Below are 23536 nucleotides of genomic sequence, written 5' to 3'. Positions count from 1 at the left end.
GCTCGCTTTATCAGGAGGGAAATTAGTTCGAGTTTCGTGAATGAGACCGATCCTAAAATATAGCTTCGGATCGATAACTGATTTCGTAAATTGATAGCGATCGACTGCCGGACAGTGATTGTTGTTAGGATTTTATTTTCATTGATCAATTGGTCGATAAATGAGCTTTTGTGAGTTCTGAGGAATGCAATATGCCTTTGACGGGACAACACTTTGGATTGGATTGCGGTGTAAACATATAGAAATTTTTAATAATACCGAAATTCTTAGGTGGTGAATTTCCGAAGAATTGTGAAATGTTCACGAAACAATTTGAGTTCGACATGAAAACATAATTTCTATTGTAATAATGAATTTCAAAATTTAATGTATCATTGGGGTGGGAAATTCCAAGAATTATCAAACTTAGATAAAGACGGAACATTTAATCTTGGAATAAAGCATAGTCGCTTGGTTCGAAACACCACAAAAGATCATCTAAAGACCATAGTATGCTCCAAAAAGACTTCCAGACTCCAATACGTAACCATTACATGATTCTTAAGAAAACTTTGACCGCTATTATTTTATGATTTAGATTTTCCGGAAGATGTATTTACTCTAATAGCATGTTCAGTGACTAATTTTTAATTGAACTGAAATATTGAATCTAGTGTTTTTCCCAGCAGTTTTTGGAAAAGTTCCGATGTGAAAATGAAATCTGGTTGGCGTTCTATTTTATTTATATGAAACACGAGCAAAATGCTGCTGGGGTGCCAATTTTTTGTCGTTAAGAATTCCAAATTCCATTTTTTTAATTATTTATCTTGAACTAGAATACTTTTGAACATGCTCTTAGAACTGCTCTCTTCCAGCATGCATACATGGAACAGAACTCTTCCGAGAACATGAAAATAGCGCCCCTTGTAATACAACCTTTTTAAATATCGAATGATAGAATTTGGACTAATTGCAATGAATTGTTCCGTGGTATGTACAAATGACTTGAGAATACCAGCATCCTTTCTCCTGCATTAATAGCTGTTAGGTTATTTGCAAAGCTGTTTTATTTCATATGGACTGATCTCTACTTTAGGATCTACAACTAAAACATGTCAAGCTGAGATCTAGTTCTATTTTTCGAGTAAAAATTTGAAACAAATTTAAAAGCTGCTCGACGAAATTGTTTTAAATTAATGAATATTTGAAACACGAACAGAACACTGTTTTAATTTTTTGTGCGTGAGTGTCTGTAACGGAATCTGACAGACGAGATGTCAAAGCGTTGAATAACATTTCAGAAATTATCAATATACGCTTTAAATGTTTTGCACTGAATAATACAGTTTCATTTAGAAGTACACAGATAAAAATATTTTGTGAATTTACATTTATTTTCATACACATAATTGGAGCAGACAATTAAACATAAAATTACTTCACAATACAATTTAATCACAAAACTATGTGTAAATTGAAAGATACAGTTCTATTCATTTAAAATTCAATGCAATTCAATTTATTTTTGCATCGATGATGGTTTCAATGGAATATTCGATTCAACCAATGTCTATTCCATGCTAATACTGATTTACATGTCGTGTAAATTTCATTATTTCTTGCTGTGTACTCTAGCTCGCTATGATCAAGAAATTATAGAAGTTCCTGTAAAAAATTCATATCATTAAATTAGTTTGTTTGGTTCTGATTGAAAACATCATAGTGAATAGACACAACACCAATTCATTTACAGAAATATATAGAATATATATTAAAGCTTCGCGTTGAGATCAACAAGCTCGAGACTTATTTTTGACAATTTTTTAAATATACGACAGTCTGTCGTTTTAGAACAGATATCCATTACCGCGTTGTGAATAGCCCTAGCAAGTCTGGAAGCACTGCACTAACGAAGTTGTTTGTTGAATCATTTGATGGTGGAGGGCAGAACTGTTAGTCGCTCGTCTCGATTCTAACAGAAGATGATATAGCTAATTTTGAGGACTTTCCATCCTATTTCTGGTTTCCGTTCTGCAACCTAATTTTGGAAAAAGTAATTTGAATTGGGTTTTAGAAGGTCTATGCAAACAAAACATGAAAGGTAAGTTACACCGGGTCAGTTCCATTTCGCCGAAAGCCGTTTAGCCGAAAATGTCATTTCGCCAAAAGAATTATATCGGCGAATCATACAGTTAATACGATTAATACAGTTAAAATCGTATTGAAATCTATCATCAAATCTATTAATACAGTTAATATCGTATTGAAAGCTATCGGCGAAACGGTTTTCGGCGAAATGGCCCGCGCTTAGATGCCAGGTCTGCAGACTTGTCTGTCAATCTGAAGATTCCTTAAATAAGTGGCAGGTATGTTTTGGTCGCAGACATTTGAAAATCACTTTTTCGCAGCCATTCGTCAAAATTTACTGATTTGAAATTTATTTTTGCTCGCTAAACAAATTGGAAATCCGCTTCTGATCTACTTAATAGTATACTCAAATAAAAACTCACGTTAGAATTCCTTTAGAAATCATGTGAAATGATTTCAAATGTCAAAGTGAATTTTACGTGACGGTAATGAATGTTATGCAAACATCCCCTAGAATGAATAGAATCCTCACATCATCATCCTTGCCCTTATGTTGTGAGTTGTTTGAAAATTTGCAAAAAACTCATTCAATGGCTAGAAAGCGAAAAGCATTGAGATTTTCATTTAACTAAATTTTTCAATTGCAGTTGGTAGCCTAACTAATCTACTCCCACGATCTTGTCGACAGCAATTGAATTTTATCAGGATTCGACATTTGAGACAGAGCGAGGCACGTTACATTTTGAAGTCACCATTGAACTTTCAGGTGTTAAAATTTATTTTTATTAAATGATAAAATCTTAATTACTCCAAAAGATGTTTGGAGACAAGTTTTCGTGCCAATTTAATTAAACACGCCATTAAACTTTCATGTTTTAATTTCAATTTTTCTTAAATATTTTTTTTCTTGGTAAGAAAACTATTTATTTTACCGAAAATGTGAGAAAATCTGCATATATGTGCTTGGAGACAGGCCTCCACGCCAATTTCTTCAAGTTATCATAGAAGATAACATGACTTAAATGTTTTCGCAATATTAAGTGAAAAGTATTTTAATTACATGTAGCTTTCACCAACATTAATTAACATTATTTACAATTATATATCTAGTAGGTGAAATCTTCTAGATTATGCATTAAATAGCTTCTAAAAAAAATTAAAAACTACGTGAAAATGAGGGTGAAAATATTCACATAACTTTTCACGTAATTAAAATATGATTATTTGTTTGAGTGCAAAACTGAAACTGACCCAGGGTAGTTTCATCAAACAAACACTTTTCAAGGAACTGTGTTGGTTTCGCACTTAGCGAAGGGGATTTGAGCAAACTTGATATAAAAACTGACTCGATTTTCAGCTCAACAACGTTGAAACTAGGTTCGAAACTAGCTTAAAAAAACGGTTTGACAGCAGTTAGGGTGAAAACTGGGTTAGGTTTGGCATCAAGCGAAAACGACATTAATTTGAGTGGAACTATCGCTGTTGAGTGCTTTTGCTGTTTGTATTTCGAAAACTATATAATATACAACAACAGAATAGAAGAGAAGATTCAAAACAGTTCTAAAATAAGTAAAACAAGAAACTACAAAACTGTTGTCAAGATCACTGTAATTTTATGTTTAGAATATTTAGGCAACAGATTTTCTGTGCTCCACATATACTTATTTGTATCTATGGGAAATATAATTTCGATAATTAATCTTTGAAACTTTTGTAGATGTTCAAAACATGATCAGAGTTTGAATGATTTGATTTTCCGTACTTCGAATTTGCATCCCTGTATAGAAAACGAAGACGTAATCCTACGTCAAAAGTAGTCTAATAAGAGGTACTTTTTGCTTTCTATAAGGAAGTTTCTCATTGGAATTCATTAGTAAAGCGCTTCCAGAATTGTTGATGGGCGATGATACAAGGGGAACACCACTTGAATTCTCGTCATTTGTTCATCCTACTTGTTCCATCATAAGTTCACCCGTCGAGAGACTTTATCTCACCTTTTAATAGATTATTAAATGAGATTTCACACCTTAATAGAGAACGAAGCGTTGATTTTAAACAAGACAAGACTCGAAAAAACTGAATGAACTCAAATTTTTGAGTATATGAAAGTAAGGATGCAATGTGATTCCTAAAAATGCAAAAAGATTTCAAAACGCTAGAATTACCAACAACTCTATAATCACCGGAGTATTTTATAGATAATTAATTAATAACTAATTAATGCCACAGGAAGGATAAAATCCTGCTATTGTATTAAACAAAGACAGAATGTGTGAGATAGAAGAAGTACAAGTGAAACAAGAAAAAAAAATCGTTATGATGGAAGTTTAAAGTTCAATAAACACGATTTAAATATAGCTTCAAAGGGCGCCTTTTGTTCCATTTTAGCTGTCAGTTGAAAGTTGTTCAGAGTTGTATTTCTTGTTGCAGGCTCTCAAAACTGAGTGATTGGTTTCGATTAGATGTATGAATAATGCCACATTTTTTTATTGCATAGAAACGAGTTTGATAAATTTTGTATAATTTTTCTGTTGATTTCTGGAGTGATAATGTGGAATCTGTAGATCTCAAGAGTAGTAGAAAAAATAGTAATCCGTAGATTTTCGATTTCGGAGAAGTTCGAAGAACTAGAATTCATTCTGTTATTTCTCTATTAGGTTTTGCACGAATATGACATAACCTCACCAAATGAGCTGGATGCACACCGTTTGACAATTATCAGTGGTTTGTTTATGTGTTCATTCTAATTTGAATACGTATTAGTTGAAATGATAACTAACCTCCCATAGCTGTCAAAGATGAATTCGATTCATCGACAGTTCATTTGTGTCGTAATCGTTCAATACCTAATTTCGTTCACTTGGTTTTGATAGAAATTTCGCAGTGTAGGGCAAAGGTACCCCCATTTATCCCAGCTCCATTAGTCATCTAATATACGACAACCATTAATTAGATTAAGATCTGCTATCTTCGTTCGATAGATTGACTTTAAGCCAGATGAGAATAGAAACATTCGCTTCGAGTTTTCACGTCGCTATAACAGCAGTATTGAGCAATTTTCGAATTATTTTTTCTGCTTCTGTGAGCCGAAGTAAAGATATGGAATCCGATTTTATCACAACTCGTTGATTGAAAGTCGGTGGAGTATCCGGCGAAATAATATGGCCTCTCTACTAATGAATTTACTATTGGTGCAATAGTCCCAGATGTTTTCGAAAATTTGTCGTCATCACTGTCAATTAGTATTTACAAAATAACGCCAAAAATGAACTCTTTATGATTTAAATTAAAGTTTGAAATCTATCGACGATTTGTTTAAATTAACAATTAGGTTTTACACGAACATGACATAACATCACAAAACTCACTGAATTAACATTATTTGACAGCTAATTATGATTTATTATATTGTTCATTCTAATTAGAAGTGTTATTAGGTTTTACACGAACATTACATAACCTCACAAAAATGAACAAAATGATTAATTTTGACAGTTATTAGTGGTTTGTTTATGTGTTCATTCTAATTTGAATACGTTGTCATAGATATGTAAACAAACTACTGATAGCTGTCCAAAGATGAGCTTGATATATCGGCAGTTCATTCATGTCATCATCGTGCAAAACCTAATTAGAAATGTTTAACAAAGCACCAGTATATATCAAACACGAACTTTATTCATCACGAGTTCATTTGTGATGTCATCTTGCTAAACCTAATTACACACATATTTGAATTAGGTTTTGCACGAACATAACATAACCTCACAACATGAATCGATTTTGACAGCTATCAGTGGTTTGTTTATGTGTTCATTGCGTTCATTCTAATTTGAATACATGTGAATAGATATGTAAACAAACCACTGATAGCTGTCAAAAGGTGAACTTGATTCATCGGCAGTTCATTGGTAGTTCGATCGAGTGGTCATCGTGCAAAACCTAATTGGAATGAACATGTGAACATACCACTCGTACCTGTCATACGATGTGCATCCAATGAGGTTCACTCAAGTTCTTGTAAAATCTAATTTAAATTGCTGGAATTTGGCTTTAATGCAGAATCACACCAAAATTGACGATTTGGTCGACACAATATTCCTACACACTTTTAGTTAGTCTAGTCTAGATATTATAGAAAACCCCACATTATTTTTGCATCAAATACCGGTTATTTATTGTTTTGAAAAATGAAACAAGTGGAAATTATGTTTTGTTGTTAATAGTGATGCAAATGATATTTTAGGTATTGCTTTGTATGCGAAGTATACATCATAAATCGTAAGAATGAGGCTCGATAGTGATTCGTTACTTTGCTAATAAGTAAGGTGTGATTTCTTTATTGATGGGAATTGCGCAACAAAGATACAATACAATAAAGATACGATAGTACAAATGAACGTGTTACAAGGGCAACACTCGAAAACACGCTAGTCCCTCGTTCTTCGAGGGTTCGAGTTCTAACGCGTCTAATTTCTCCAGTGAATTCGGTTCCCGGCAGACATGCTAGTGAAGTTAAACTGTGGAATATTAGCTGGACGAAATCTGTCCTTCTTTAGAACCATGTTATGGAGTAATCTTAGCTCATTTCCCTCTCTTTTACAGCATCGTGTACCCTTCGGAAAAGGTATTCTATAATTTTTTTTACTCCTGTCGCTTATCAACCAGGAAATGTTCATCCTATTTGCACACCACAAACATTCTGTACACAAATTCAAAACAATTTCAGGTTTTACTCCATGATTGAGTTGGATCGGACGTATCGTGTTCTGTTTTCAACAATTGATCGATTATTCGTTTTTAATTTGTTTTTCGCCTTCTTATTAGTGCCATTTGTTCCAATATTGCTCAACAAGAGTCTGTCATTCCGGTTGGTACTGGAAGCAGTTGCATTTTTTTTCCGCCACAAGTTTACGGGTATCAAAGTACGGATCACATTTTGCCTCGATTCTTGGAATTATTGTAAGGTATGATATTCGTAATTCGAAAGTGCTTAACTTGGTGATTATTTCGTTTAGGCTGATCTGGGTTGCATAATTTCATGATTTTGTTACGCTTTAAAAAATGTGCGATTTTGTTGTTCAAACTGGTATTTAAAATGCACTTTAGATAATTAATAAAAATCTTGACCGTATGACATGAGTAGGGTAGGGTAACTTAGGCGTAGGATTTGAATAGCTTTCGAACTATGCGATCATTCCAACGAATGTCATTTTGTGTGTGTGTGTGTGAGTGATTTTTTGTAATACAATTCGGAGGAACAATTCGTAGTTTTAAAGAGATGGAAATACATTGCAAAGTTGTGTCGTTTCATGTTATCTCAACCCCGTTTACTTTGTTTGGCAATTTACTGATTTTTTGAATGTATGGAAAAGCAAAACTGTTGGAACCTAAACTTTCAACTTTTCATTTGCTTTAATTTTCCTATCGATATACTCTGGCTAACCTTAATATCGGTATTCTCGAATTTTTAATTCTCATTTATTATATTAAAGTAACTATTTACACCTGTTTTGCCTAATTACTCTCACTAATAAATAAACTTGTTTCTGTTAAAGCACAGTAAATGACAGATTATTCCAACATAATCGGTTTCATACATTGGCATTTCTCTTTCAGCTAATTGCATTCCCCTAACTTATTTTCAATACAATGTCATAATATAATATACAATTGTCCTGTAGTGAAATTTTCATTTTCTCCGGAGTATAGTTTTTTTTTCTCTGAATAGTTGAGACCACCGTTTGTTTTTCCGCGTTCGGTACTAGTCGATTTGGTAGGATTTCGATTTCAACTATAAGGTAGGTATTTTCAGTGCGAACCGCCTCTGCAGCAGCACTGCTGTATTATTTTTTTGGTTCCTCATGTCAACTCTATTGCTCCTTAGTGCGGTTGAGAATACTTTATTGATAAATGTTAAACCTACAGGTTTTGCAACATTGTTGCTGGTAACGATGAAGTCTACACAGGCCCATTGTTTTTACATTTTTACAGTACCTTGATAAGTCTTTGCACTCTGATACTAGAAACAGAAAGATTCAATTAGAAAAGTAGAATGAGAATGACGTTTACTACTTACGATTAGAAATACAAGGTGGTCCTTTACAAACTTTCATAACAGCGGGTCTCGGCTGATCCTTACAAGCATTTCCAGCCGGCTTCTTGGTACCGTACCAAACACACTGCAGTATTCTGTACTTTATGCCCTGGCCGGCACAAGCTGAGTTGCACTGAAATTAAAAAAAGTTCATGCTTTATTCATTCGACTATTCAACACTGGAAGGGAAATTTCGCAGTACCTCTGACCAGGGCTCCACACGCCATACGCCCTTGCACATTTCGTTGTAGCACTCCTGCTTGGTGACGGGCTTCTCCAAAGTGTCGCACTTGTCACTGTTGGTAATGTTGGCAAATTTGCAGAAAACATCTCGCTTCTGGAGGGCCGTATGCCATGTGAAACATTTAGACTGTAGACAGAGGGACCACTCGGTGGTAACCCAGCGAGGGCACTCAATGTTACCGCATTTTTCCACTGTCTCCGGTATTGACAGACCGGCGTCCTCGCACAGCCCGTTGTCGACAGTGTGAGTGGCGTTTACCAGTTTTACCATGCAGTGAGCAGAGCGAAGCTGAAATTTAACAGAAATAATAAACTGAGGTTATAAAGGTTATAAACTCCGGCGGTTTTTCGATTTTAGTTCATGTTCATATAATCTTGATTCAAGAAAACCTGATTTCCATTCAGTACTCGCAGTAAACGTTTTAATTATAATGTGATGTGTTGGATATTTTGATCCAATCCCGGTCCCGGGACTGATGCATAAATGGCGTTACCATCAACATTTCCGTATTATACATTCCGATGTTTGGTCGATGAGTAACAATGATTCAAATGACGCTATTTAAGATACCAAAATAATACCACAAGAATATTAGTTTATACCCAATTTATTTCTTGATGTCTATTTGTACCCATTTCTGATTACTATGATTTAGTCGTGCTGATCTAAAAATTGAATCACGAACTTAATGTATTGATAACCAACATTTAGGCGAATGAAATTTGCCAAAAGAAAATTATCGGAGGGAGAGCTTAATTGCATACTTGAAGCCTAAGTTAGTTATGAAATTTATTGAACATATTTTGTTAATGATATATCGTTGCTTTTTCCTTCATCTATAGAATTGTTATAGAATTTCTATTGTTCATGAATGGAAAGGAATATACAAGCAGTTTTGTGATCGATTTACTACAGCGTGTAATATCATCAGGATATGAAAAAAATCATTTGCGCAATGCAAACACAGAGTTGCGCTTAGTATTTCGCAAAATAAAGTCGTCTAACAATTTTTCTCATTCGAGTTTGTCGGTTATGCCGCGATAGACATGTAAACTAGCAAAGTTATTAGGCTGCTCTTGAAACATTGTTGATCTTAAATACGTTTTTGGCCTGCGAAGAATCGAAAAACTTCGTTCATTTGAACAATATGATCTTGGCACTGTAACAGACAGACGAACGAAACGCACCAACTCTGGAACAAGCCCTCTTATCTATTTATATTTTTGTGTGGAAAAGCAAAACAAAAACAGATTTATAATATCCTTAACATTACTTTAGGTATTGCATTATTTTTCATTAAAAATATGCCCAATATACAAAAAATATAAAACGCGCTCACAATTGGAAAACTTTTTTAGGATACCGAAATGGTATTGTACTCACTCGGAAATTTCCGAGTGGGTACAACTACCCTGCTTCCCTTATTATCTGCCGGGCCTGTTTATGTGTACGTGTGTATCTTTCGAAGATTTATTACATGCGCTCAATTTTCATGAAGACTACTGAACCGATTTCAACAAAATTAGGCTCATTTGAAAGTTACCTTTAAATTGTGGATTCAGTTAAAAGACCAAGTGGTTGAAACTTCCGGTTCTGGAGATAAGATCGTTGAAGTGACGTAACCGACAAACCGCACATTTTTCTATACGCTTAGCTTTTTCGGAGATGGCTAGACGATTACATTTCAACAAGCTTAGACTCATTTCGAAGCTACTATTAGATTATTGATCAAGTTCGATGATTATATGGCTAACTCTTCCGGTTCTGTAGATATAATCGTATATGTGACGCAACCGACAATTAGCACTATTTTCTATCCGCCCAATTTTTCTAGATTTGACTAATGGTATTTCCGGAGCCTCTAGTTGAAATGTGTTATTTTCAATACATTTGGTTCGAGGACTGTTGCCGAATATGTGACAAGTGCTGAAGCATATTTTAGTTATCTACCGGAATCAATCTCAATATATTTGTATCAAAAATGAGCTCAAATTCGTGTTATAATTTAACTTAATGAACAAAAAATGTTTTGATAAGACTGTGTGAATGACAACAGAAGAGCATTATAACTCCACTAGGTGAATTAAGAATAGGTTTTAGTGATAAAAAACGTACTTAATCCACCTAGCAGTAAGATAATACCTGTTTTTTAACAATCCGCATGTGTTTTTTGCATGAATATTATTTTTATGGCCGTCGATTTAAGCGGCAGTTTGAGATTTTAATCATTCATTACCCACGTTATGTCGGAAATGCAAATCGGATCAAGTTTGAATCTAAACGTGTGACAATGGATCGAATATTGACCCTGAGATGACGAAGTATGATCCACTTTAGAGTTTTTCGTGAATATTTAAGGTACTTTCAGAGCAGGTGTTCAGGAACCAGCATAACAAAAAATGGTTCGTAGTGCCATAAATTAATATAACGAATAAATTGCCATAGGTTTGAGTCCAACTTTGAAGCTTCTTGGTATTGTCATCTGATATATCGGTTTGAATTTAAAAAATGCATCACCCTGTAATTCCAGAATCAGAGGTCGGAATCGTATCCAAATCTGCAAACTCGATATACCTGATTAATTTATGTGCAATTGAAATTTTTATACTAATCACCCTGTATCTCCTAAACCGGAAGTCGGATCTGATTAAAAAGGAAGATGTTTTATGGGATCTTAAGACCTTTCATTTGAATCTTTAAAGATCGGTTCAGCCATCTGAAAAATGATTCACATTATTTTAATTTCGTTTCACATATCATCATGTAGTTCCAGAACCAGAAGTGGAGTCTAAATTAAATTCATGAAAAAAACTTGAAACTAAAAAACATGAGGATTATTTTTTTTTAGTGGATTAGTTTGTTTCAATCAATGTTTTGATAAAAATAACAAATATTTTATTTGTGCTTTCTTGTCGATTCCTTGACAAACAATTTCACAGTAAATTCAATTTGAAAAATTAGTTTCAAATGAATGAACTCTAGTTTAAGGTTATTACTTTTAGCGCTTTAAATTAACTTTTTAGCTGAAATAAGTGAACTTAAATTTAGTTATTTCAACTAACGTTTTTGTTTGTTAGAATCACATAATTTTGTTTGTTTTTAAGAATGAAAAGATTTCTTTTAAATTAATTTGCGAGATAATTTCTGATACTACTGTTATTTCGGTTTATGCTAGTTTTCAAATTCTCAAAAACCAAATTATTCACATGCCACAATCACGCCACGGAATGACCGAAATTAGCTCTGCGACTAATTCGTATTACTGTTTTTGAATTAGTTGATTTTAACAACTAAATTTCCAAAATATCTACGAAATTAGTTAAAATTGAGAATTTACTTTGCTGAAAAAAACTCTTAATTTTAGAGAATGTGTTTAGTTGGCGAATATCCTGGACAAAAACCAGCAATATTTCAATCCAACACGAAATTCTCATTGTCAACTAATTTAGTTATTAAAATCAGAAAATTTGTTTCATCTATCACCATCATTACTGAAAGACAGCATAAAAAAAACAAAAATTTAATAGGTTTTATTAACAAGTTTATTAGCTAAAAACTCAGAAAAAAATCTCAAAGCAAAACAATCCATTAAAAAGCTAAAAAGGACAGTCGTGTTGGAATTGTTTTGATGTTTTTCGTATGTGTTGTGATATATTTCTTTTGATGAAAAAAGTTACAAGGTATTCCTTATTTAGATTAAAATCTGAAATTTAACTTTCTTAATTGTACTCAAAAATGATTTTGTTGTACAATAAAGTTGTAGAAAATTTTATTGCGCGCAACTTTGCTGAAAAAAGCACCTCTCTAGCTCTTCATTTGATCGAGTTACATCAATTTTCCCGAGTAAAAGTAGGGTGGCTCCTGAATAATCACATTTTTGTTCTAACTTTTTTGTGAAACGTTCCACCGAAAAGTTGTCATTAGAAGAGTTGTGGAACTTATCATTGCGCACAATTTTGCTCAACCAAGCTTTTTCATATGAGCGACCAGTAAAAATTTATGATTGTTTTTTCATCAAAAACTAGTCATGCTTTAAATATCAATATACATTAGATGCCAGATCGATAAAAATGTATCCTATGCGGTTCCTGAAATGTCATAATATATGTGGAAATTTAAGAGAAAATTGGAAAGGTGTTATTCTTTTAACTTATTTAAATTTGTTTTAAAAATACCTTAAAAAACTCAAAAACATGGCATAACTCTTAAACGCCTTAACGTATCAACATACTTTCTTCAGCAAAATAATAGTATCAAATTAGTTCCACAAATGTTCCATACATAGTCCTTTCGAGAAATGAAATACACAAAACCTACAGCCGAAAATAGATTGCAATACAATTTTAATTCATTTATTACCAATACTTTGGACTTTGTTTTTGAGAAGATACTACAAACAACAGACTTTACTACATTATACTACATACTACTTTACTACATTTATGAATAAAATGCAGTAAAGTCTGTTGTTTGTAGTTTCTTCTCAAAAACATAGTCCACAGAGTAAAACACGTTTGGTTTGGTTTTAATTATTCTATTTCACTTTATAAGCAAACACACGAGTAGCAATCTCTGGAGCTACCTACCGAAAAATTGTAGTAAATACTACATGTTCGAACGTTGTTGTGTAGTAAAGTCTCTGCTTTTGACAGGAACGTGATCCACATGTAGCACAGGGAAGTGAGTTTCGAATGTTGCACTCTAATTGTATATGTCAAATGAAATTTTTTGTATCCCTCAACCTTCCGGTGTAATACTTGTATTCGGTTTTTGTTTTCCAAGTGCTCAAAGTCTTCAGTCAGAGAGAATGAAGAAAATAGCGATTAAGAAAAAAAATTTTTTAAAGAAGTTTATGCTTCGTTTGTGTCTTTTTCTCCAATGCAACATCGTATTTATACTTGCCAATATAGAAAACACAACCGCGACGGAAAATTTTTTTTTGGTGGTATGTGCCATGTGCTATAGTGGCTATTAGTCATTACGGTTTTAACCCATTATGTCCTAGCGTATGATATATCTTACGAAAAACTTCCTATATTTTAATGCATGTTTACTTTAGAACTTTAATACCTAACAGCTTTACTAGAGCACTAGTTGGTAGTTTTGCACTGCTAATTTCTTTGTATATTAAAATTGTTTTCAAGTGTCAACGTTTTATTTGTATTATAACCTTGCAAAGTTCACACAAATCACCAAAGAAAAGTAAGCAACATATTCGTGTGAATCTTATGTTCGAAACCATAGATAATACTTCCATCTTTGGACAAATCATTGCTAAAGATTCAAATTAGTTGTTTCAGAAGTGAAATTCCAACAATATATGTTAAACAGTAGAAAAATTGTTGTTAACATTTGAACGTATGATATATCATACGATGGGATAATACAGTAGTATTTTTCCAAAGCATATTTAACCGATAAACTCGAGCATAAAAAAATTGAGGTCTTTCGAAAATTTCTTGCCATTAGCAAATCAAAGTCATTTTGTTATATCTTTGAAATGTGGAATATTCAAAAACATGGCTGCAAAAAATAGTGATAAGGATATGGATCCTTTAAGATTTGACGAACACGTGAATATGAAGTAGAACGCTAACTTAGAAAAGTAAGTATAAACACCTCCAAAACTTATTAGCATTGAAAACACTATCAAATGAGCTTACGATACTCTCAACAAATCGTACAAATATCTCAAATATCATACAAATACAAACAGGTAATCCATTTTCTTAAAAACGAAGAAATGGAAACAAATGAAGTTATTTTTTATCTTCAAGATTCCTTTAAAGTCCTTCACCACTTCGAGCCAGAAAAACCTTTTGATCATGTGTGCGGGGTTGGGAATCGAATCCAGGTAGGCTGAAAGAAAGGCATCGACTAATGAAGCTGTTTATTGCAGCTTACAATACAATATATACAATGGAGGAGACTCAGAGTAGGCGACGATTAAGCCGGACGTTAATTTTTTTTCGTGTTCAGTTTTCTCGAAATAAAATTATTTTAATGAATTGCAGCAATTATTAGGATAGAAGTGAAAACTGTGTAATTATGTAGAGTCTAAATTATGTAGTGAAAATGACTAAAACTGAATTAGTCAAGATAAACTTTAAACGTGCAAGATCCCGGAGGAATGGAAAGTTCTAGTATGAAGTGCAAGGCTTTTTGTGTCAAACAGAAAAGAAATATTTGGTTTGAAATTCAAAAGACTTGGTATGGTACAAGTTTTGCACTGTTCGTGATGAACAATTTTATCCGGAACCTAACAGTCAGCTTTACTTGACATTTTCGTCGATGTGGATATCAAAGCCATTTGTGATGTACAAAATGCCGGGAAATTCCGTTTGCAGTATCATATAACTCATATTCACCCGTTTCTAGTGTAGAACTTTTCAATTAGGGAATGTTTTGAAAGCTCCTACGTTTAGCACCAATGAAAAAATTTAATTAAACTGGATTGTAGCGAGTTCAACCTAATTTCCTAAACCTCCAGCAATTCTATTACCTTCCCATATATAAAGGTAAAAAATCTGTTTTAGTCCTCCTGGTGGTGTAACGATGCCTTTCTCGTATTCCTCATGTTTTTATAAATATCGCTACAGGATTCTTCGAAAAAAATTTGAAACTCAAATAGAAACTAGACAGCTTATTTGGGGATAAATTGACATAGCCTTTTCAATTTGTAAAATGGTTATTAGTCAAATTTGAATGAATTCAACGCTCTTTACACTGTAGTTCCGGAACCGGGGGTCGGATTCGGAGGAAATCCAATAGCAACGTATGGGATCGTAAGACCTTTCGTTTTAGTCTGGGTTTGTGAAAATATTTTTAGACATCTCTGAGGAAATCAAGCGCATATTTTAGTCACATACACACGGAACCACCCGCGATCCCATTTCAACCAGAATATTAGTTGATTTTCTGAATTCGATTGGTTAAAATTTGGTACAACTAATCGATTGTTGTTTTAACTAAACTGTCATTTTTGTTTTTCGATTAGCAGAAACGATGGTTGAAACAACTAATTTAACTGTTTGAAAAAAAAAAAATGCTGTCAATTAGTGAGGACACATACCTTTCAATTTCAACAAATATTTTAGTTGGAATAACTGGTGTTTTTATTGAAACAAAATTCTGTTAGTTGAAAAATAAATCGGTTTTATTTGTTTTAGACATTGCAAATAGTTGGAATAAATTATCATTACGAAATCAGAACTGATCTGATCTCTAAGTGATTTTGATTTTTATATGATCATGATCATGTCAAGTCGAGATCAGTAAAGATCTAAATTAAAAAAAATACTTCTGATTCGATCGGAAATGACTGATGTAGAAAAACGTTTTTAATCAGCAAAAGTACCCGGAGGGGCGAGTGCGAAATTATTAAATTTACCTAAAATGAGTATTGAAAGATGATGCCTTCAAACGGTTGAACTAAAGTTATGCACTGATAATTTTAGTCAATTTATATGAGCTTGGGTGCATCAACCGCTGGGAATTGGAATTTTGCGGCGGCAATTCAAACGCGCCATTCAATCGCAGCGCGTTCTGTGTGTTTGAAACCCTTCGCTCCTGTTACTTTCATAAATTAAATTCATGTCAAAAAGCGTTTTATTGCTAATGCATGAACATCATCATCGGTATCAAACAGCTGGAAGTAAAACAGTCTGCTGGAAGTAAATCAATGATCGAATTTGAAGCATAAAATTTTTGCGCATACCTGATAGATTACGAGATGATCATTCATTAACATTTTCTAATTTGTCACCGAATCTTTTTCATCTTAAACAAGGTTAACTTTATCACAACACCGCTGTTAGATAAACACTTGTTATCATAAATTTCTCAAATCGAATGAACACAATTTCACTATACGCTTTAACCATTGATGTTGTTTTTATTGACATTTTGAAGCGACGCGAACAGATTTCAACTAAAAAAGTTGTTGATTTTGCATTGCGATTATTGTTTTGCTTTAAACTGTCTCCGGCATTTGACAGCATTCAAGACAACATATTTTTCAACTACTTGAATATATGCAAATCAAAAACCATATTGGTTGAATCAAAAAGAAATTAGTTAAATCAACTATCGCAAAAATCAAAAACTGCGATATCGCAATTTTATGATCGAAGGGTTCTCTGTGCATACAGTATATAACATTCGGCCTTCCGGGTCTCGTTTCAGGGGTCGGTTTCCACAGTGACAGCACATCCTTTCTATATAAGATATTTTTATATTTCCTTTACTTCAAAGAAATACATAGTAGTAGCAGGGAGTGGTTTGTTGATTCTTTGCTTGCGATGTAGTTTTAATTTCTTTTATTACCGAATCAACAGACACAAAACGACTACTGGTGTACCATAGGACAGGACCAAGCAACCATGTATCCGCCAGTTTGGGACCAGCTTATGATTGGTATTTGCATAAGCAAGTATTCGACCTTGAAATTGATGTTACTGCGGGGTGAAATAAAAAGGGTTGCCAGCATCACCGTTTTCAATGTGGGAGAATTTCCGTGTTTCTAGTTGATTACGGTTTGCTATAATCTGCAAATGAAGTAAATATATAGTGCGAATCATAGATTTTCTACCGAAACGGTTTAAAAAATCCAAAACTGAAGTTTTATAGATTATAACTTTCATATGAATTGTATTTGAAATTTCATTAAATATTTATCATCGTTCGTTCTGCGCTGGCTGCATTGGCCGAGAGTCTTTTCAAATTTTCAACAGAGATCTACAAAAATTAGATGCTATTCTACTTGAAAAAACGACAGTTGTCTGGTCCTGTCCTAGAGTGCACCTAATCTATTCCTGGTTTCTTTCAATAGATGGCATTCTGTGTTTTGTTTGGTAAAACATACACAGAAAATAAAACCTTCCTTATATTTGACTTCTTTTTACTTAATATTGAGTTGGTTTGAATCTTTTATTTCATTTTCAATCTCCATTGTTGTCATATCCCAAAGAGCAAAACCAGTCAACAGAGAGGTTTTGTTCGGTAAACAAAAATTAAGTAAACCGTATTCAACCTAAAATTGAGTAAATTAACTCAACTCAATTATCTCTTCATTCAACCTATCTATTTCCGTCTAGCGTGCGCAAATCCGTTGATATTACAAAGTTTATAACAGAGATAACATATATCGGTATATTGAATACATAGTAAAAAATACTTGATATTAATATTTCAAACAATAAATTAATATTTTCTCGGTAGCCGGCTGCCCAGATCAACCAATATAACCAATTATTAATTTGAATAAATAAATAAAATACAAATAATAAAGAATCGAGACGCGCGTGAAAAATCTGTTGATCTTTAATTGGTGATTTAAAATGTTTGTATAACAACTGTTTAGAATATGTCAATGCAATGAATTAACTATTTTGTCTAAATCCTATTCACTCGTTTATTTTGTATCACGTAATTTCATTTACGAAAAGTAGGGAAGTTTTTATTCTTTACGCTATAGTATTGCAAATTTTTCTTCGGTTTCCTCGAAAAAGAGCTGTGAATCAAGACTTCCCGGGACTTCCATATAGGATATTGTTGAAACGTTCACTCGGGAAGTTAGTGAGTTTAGTGGTGCATCCGCGCATCTTGAAACCGGAACATACTGAGTCGAGCGCGAATACTACCAATACTGAAATTTTTATCAACAAATATCCTTCTCCCGTGACACTTGTGGAGTGCGCAGTAGTATATACGGCCTCTAGTAACAACAAGTGTTGGACTAACATCCCTTCATTTACATTCCTTAGACGATCTACGTTCGGGCCTGGCCGGCGCCGGTACTGATCAATGAATTCTGGGGTTATCAGAAGATGTACATTGAAGGATGATTTACCAGTCCCAGGTCGGATCATCTAGAAATTCCCTGTACAATTTCAGCTAATCCCGTTCAGTAACGGAGTAGCAAGCAGGGGTGGTCGCTGAAGCTGAAGTTGAAGCTCAAGCTTACAATACAATATATACAATAATTATATCATCAATAACCATCCGCTTAAAACTGGAACGAAGGTATATTTATACCACTGTCAAAATATAGGCATATCTCATAATTTTGTTGTTACTGTATTGTCCCAGCGTATGATATATCATACATAGGATAATTTGGTTTGGAAAAGATTTTTAATAGTGATTTGGCATTTCTCAATATCTTCAACACAAAATATGATGGTATTGATGATATCTGCTCATTTGGTTCAAATTTGGAAACCCCTGGGTTATAATGGGTTAACGTTCATTTCCGGCTCATTTACATGCCAAGGAAAATACTACAATATGGGTATTTTCGGAACGGGTTTGATGAGTAGATGTTAGAAAACGAGGTTTGAGCTGGTTCTGAATTCCAAGTTGGCGACTTCCGGTTTATTAGTATTCCTCAAAACCCCTTCCAATATTTCTTAAAACCCCTACAATAGCGAGAATGATGAGTAGATGTCGAAACCGATGTTTGAGGTGGTTCTGAATTCTGGTTTAGTTCCTTATATGTAGAATTTTGCTTTATTAAAGGCACTCGTTCAGCAGTTTCAACAGTCTCTATAATCTGATTTGACTGGTATTTTAGTATATATTTTTACTAAATTCGGCTATAATTTAGATCTACCGCAGATATCATACTACTGCCTCGAAAATGTGAACCATTCCAAAAATATCCGATTATCACGTAAATCGAGGTTTGGGTGTAGCAGGATTGAATCAACATTGCCGACAGTATCAATTCTACTTTGGTTGACATGTAATAAATATTTGGCTTATTTCAACAATAGAATCAGCCTTAAAATTTTGGTTTGGATTCAAATCAAACAGAGAACATTGTTGATGCTGAAGGGAGGAATCAGTTCAAAAGAATCATATTCTAGTTAGAATTCATCATAAATCAAATTTAAAAATCTACAAACAGTTTTGTTATTTTAAACATGCTTCATTTCTCTGCGTGATGAGTCAGTAGACAAAATTTGACTGCTCTATCAGTTCAACTCTAACCATGTTGGTACTAACAGTGAAACTACGCAGCGCACTTCGTATTTTACTTTCCCCACGAAGGAAATGAGCTCCGAGGTGAAATTCATTTCACACACCAATTTCCCCAAGAAGGGGCTGCTGTGGCTGACAATCAGCGAGAAGGGGATGTCAAGGCCGCTCATCTTTTGCTCTGGACTAGCCGTGAACGAGGAAATTGGTACAACGAAATGCCTGACGGAAGTTGCGTCGTTCATCAAGAAATACCATAAGTTCGACGATACGGTGTTCTGGCCAAATCTGGTGTCGGCCCACTACTCGAAGCGATCGTTGGCTGAATATCGATATGGTATCCAAGTCCAACGTCTCCAAGCTGCGTTCCAACGAGAATTTCTGGGCTAATATGAAGCCTAAGATCTACTCCAACAGTTTTGTCGCGAAAACTGAAGAGGAATTGATAAATTACCACCCGAGAAAAGTCAATTTTTCAATGCAAACGTTACGGGAGTATCGATTGATTTATTGAGGACTGTCTTCCTTCGGTGATTATCTCACGTTTTGGCCCTGTCAATTGGTATTCGTAGAGAAGAGCCGAGGTAACCACATTCTCGAAATAATATTCAAATTTTGGGTCAAATTGTACATATTTGTGCGTTTTATTTTTAAAATGAGTTGTGACACTATAAAAAACCCCTATATTATGATGGTAGATTTCTGTGCAAGCCTACAACCGTTCAAAGAATTTTCAGCGGCTATTATTATTTGTATCGCATCGTTGATAAAAATTATTTGATAAAATGACTGCGAAATACTGCATACGAAAATGTGTATCGATGGTTTCTAGATGGGAAAGAAATCGTACTGCTATCCCATAACTCTCTAACTTTACACCCTCATATAATGCTCCCCTAGTGACTTACCCGATATCCGCTGCCGTTGGCTCCACAGGTCTGTGAACATTCCGACCAAGGGGTGGTCATCCACTCGAACTCGATGCTCTCCGGTAGTGCAGGTGATTCTGCGCCCGCTTCTAAATCATTCTTCTCGTTGGAACCAATTCCGTATCTATCGCGAGCGTTCAATAGCTCATACACGTTGAATGGTTTAACCGGTTCGTCCTTTTCTGCCCCGTCCATGTCGAGGTGGCTGTACTCGTGCTCCATCAGCAGCTGGTGACCCTTCGAGTTGGTGAAAGTCTGAAATGGCCATAGAAACTGCGTCGTTCGACAGCCATAGCCCGACGAGTGGAGAAGGTGGAAAGAGTGAATATCAGATTGATGCTATTAATTAAGTTTGTTGTGAATTGGCAAAATCTGTCGGCGAATCAAGCAAACTTGAAATCGGGCAGATTCGACTTCGCCGGCTGTTTGGGTGGTGGTGGTGGTGGTGGGTATGGCAATGGGAAAACAACATTATACAAAAATGCCAACGGTGCATCGTAAAAACTGTGTGCTGGGTGCTTATTCAGATGCACGTGATTCAATGTTTTCGCATATGGAAATGCAAACCTCGATTGGCGTTTTTTTCGCTCGCCTGCAAACCGCGCTAGGCCACCGTGAAATTGAATGAATATTTATTATTGGGCCGAACGGACGAACACATCAAATTACTCAATCATAGGCTGTATGCATTTCCAAATGTTTATTGCTATGTGGGGGGGTTCAATTTCAAGTGCCAATTATTTTATTTTTTTCATTTTGTTCTCAACTGTTGTGCTTCGTTTGTCAAAATCAATAGCTATCACCATACGAACATTACAATGAATCGAACGAATGTGGAGTGAGCTGTAGCTAAATCCTCTGTGTGAATGGTGAATGGATGGTGGAAATCGGTTTTCATATTTACGGTTTGCCAATTATTTGTTTTCGCGAATCATCGTGTTGTGACGCGAACTGGCCCCGAAGGTTACAAACAATACGTAGAATAATGGAGGTGATTTGGGGGACGAAAACAATAGGGAAACTTAATTAAAGGAAATTACCTATTTGTGTCCATGTGTATTTATTTCGATGAGGGTAGTGGTAATGTATCAAAGAATGGGGTAAAAAAAATTTGAGGTATAATATCGTGTTTGTGTTTTTTCGCGCTATCCGCGTACAAAAATATACAATGCGGGAATCAAACAATAGCGAACAGGCAACAACTAGACGATAATGCGTTTAAATAAGTAAGCAAAAGGTGTTTATTGCTTTTGATAAGCGCTTTTTGGAGCCTTGATAAATTGAATTGATTCTTCTTTGTAGCATATGGAAACTGGTAACCATGCGGCTCCACTCAAATCCTGTAATGCGGAAACAATGAAATACAATCTAGTTCTGTTATTGTTTGAAGACAGTCTAAATTTTTTTTTCTGCTATATTCCATGGAAAATGTACTATCCAGTATAGAGTTAATAAAGTAATATGAGAATGAAATTCGGTACGTTAAACTACAGTATCGTAATTGTTTGTATGCAGTGATGGCATTTCACTAGAGTTATACACCAGTGTGTAAGTTTCATTCCGACACTGCGGATGCATTCGGTGAGCACCATACATAAACGAAAGCGCACTTTTTCTTAGTGTCCATTAGACAGACTTTGAGTGTTTTCTTGTGTTGAAAGAAGCTGGTGCGAGAAAACCACATTCTCTTCGCATGAATCGTTCTCTCGTGCTCTCACCGAAATACACCCAAGTGATCACTGGCGCGTGATATTGAGCGAACACTCCTGTGAACATCAAATAATAGAGAGTAGATCTGGCCGTGTTATGAAAATCTTGCAAGGAAAAACGAAAATTTAACGATAAATTGTTTTTTTTCTGCTGATTTTGCATGTCCCACGATTCTTCTACGCAAGCCATACACCAGAGTGCTCACCGGTTTCTGCTTCTGTGAAAATATCTGCGTCTACCTCAGATAATTTAGGAAGTCTGCACTAGCACTTTGGTGTGATTCAGAAAATAAACACGCGCACTCATGATGATTTACATATATAGAAGATATACTTATATTTTCAAAAATATCACTAGAAGATTCTGCCAAGAAAAATAATAAATTTTTTTTGGTATTAACTAACATAATGTTTTCAATTTGTTAGTTATGTCAAATTTTTCTTTATTTTGCATCGTCGCATAGTGGCCCAAAACTGGAAAAAGACGGTCAAAAGTCTGTACTGACCGAATTTTAAGAGCTAACGTGTCTTCGAAGAAGTTTTACAAGATTATATTACGCTTCTTTTGAGAGTGGCACCTTAATATTTGTTAAGGGAATAGTAAGAATTTTGAATAAAAATATTTTTTTTCTATCTCATATTGTAGAAAAAAATATTTGAAGTATTTTTGCTGAAGATATAAATAATGTAAAAAAATTATTTTTTCAGATATATTCACTTTATTTTAAAAACAGTTTTTTTGGATTTATGTGCGTCGAATCTACCTTTATTACCAAAGTATCTACTACAAAGTGCGCGTAAACACGCATAAACAAGCTCATGCTTGCACGTGCAACTTAAGCAAATTGTTGTGATTTTAATTTTGTTTGCCTTTTGAAAATTAACAATATTAGAAAAAATCTAAGTGAAACTCGATACAAATTTTAAGGCCTTTCAAAATTAATTTTAAATGTGTTAAATCCAAGAAATTATCGAAAGTTCGACACACATTAAAAAAATGGAAAAATGTTTTTCAAACAAAATATGAAAAAGTATTGTAAAAGTACAAACCTTTAGGAAGAGATTTAATTTTTAGACGTGTAAATAAATTGAGTTATCGCGAAGCAACACGTTTTTTAAGACGATATGTTGATCGTGCGAAGCTCACTTAGACTTGTGCGTGCGAAACAGCTCACACCAGTGAGCAGCTCCGAACCGATTAGCTCACTAAAGGGAATCGATTCAATATCAGCTCATCAGCTCGTTTAGATTGAACTTTTTTGAGACGTTTTTCTTACTCCGTTTTTCTATCATATGCATGATCGAAATCATTGATGCACAAAGAACAATGCTATGCGAACTAACTTGTCTGCGTATTATTTTTATGTCACATTTGAGAATTTCTGCAAAAGTGGCATACCTGAATGTACTTTAGCCTACTGAGAGTCAAAAATCTGTGATCAAGCCAAAAACCTGTCTGTGCAAAATCTGTGCACGTTTCCCCGTTTCCATAATAGCTGATCGGAATCAT

At 34.4% G+C, this 23536-nt stretch overlaps 1 protein-coding gene across 2 annotated transcripts in view; it reads right to left on the bottom strand.

Annotated features, from left to right (window-relative positions):
- Window positions 1-384: 384 nt before the first annotated feature.
- LOC131427532 (protein madd-4) overlaps window positions 385-23536 on the bottom strand; it is a 671835-nt gene continuing 648683 nt past the window's right edge. For both annotated transcript variants that reach the window (XM_058590802.1, XM_058590803.1), the window contains 4 exons: window positions 20297-20590; window positions 8367-8696; window positions 8147-8297; window positions 385-8089 (listed from right to left, as the gene is read on the bottom strand). In XM_058590802.1, the coding sequence (XP_058446785.1) occupies window positions 7971-8089; window positions 8147-8297; window positions 8367-8696; window positions 20297-20590 (894 nt within the window). In that variant the 3' untranslated portion in view covers window positions 385-7970. The remainder of the gene's footprint in view (window positions 8090-8146; window positions 8298-8366; window positions 8697-20296; window positions 20591-23536) is intronic.

Source organism: Malaya genurostris, chromosome 2 (assembly GCF_030247185.1).
Source record: "Malaya genurostris strain Urasoe2022 chromosome 2, Malgen_1.1, whole genome shotgun sequence".
NCBI classification, from domain to species: domain Eukaryota; kingdom Metazoa; phylum Arthropoda; class Insecta; order Diptera; family Culicidae; genus Malaya; species Malaya genurostris.
This window is presented reverse-complemented; position numbering and strand designations above follow the sequence as displayed.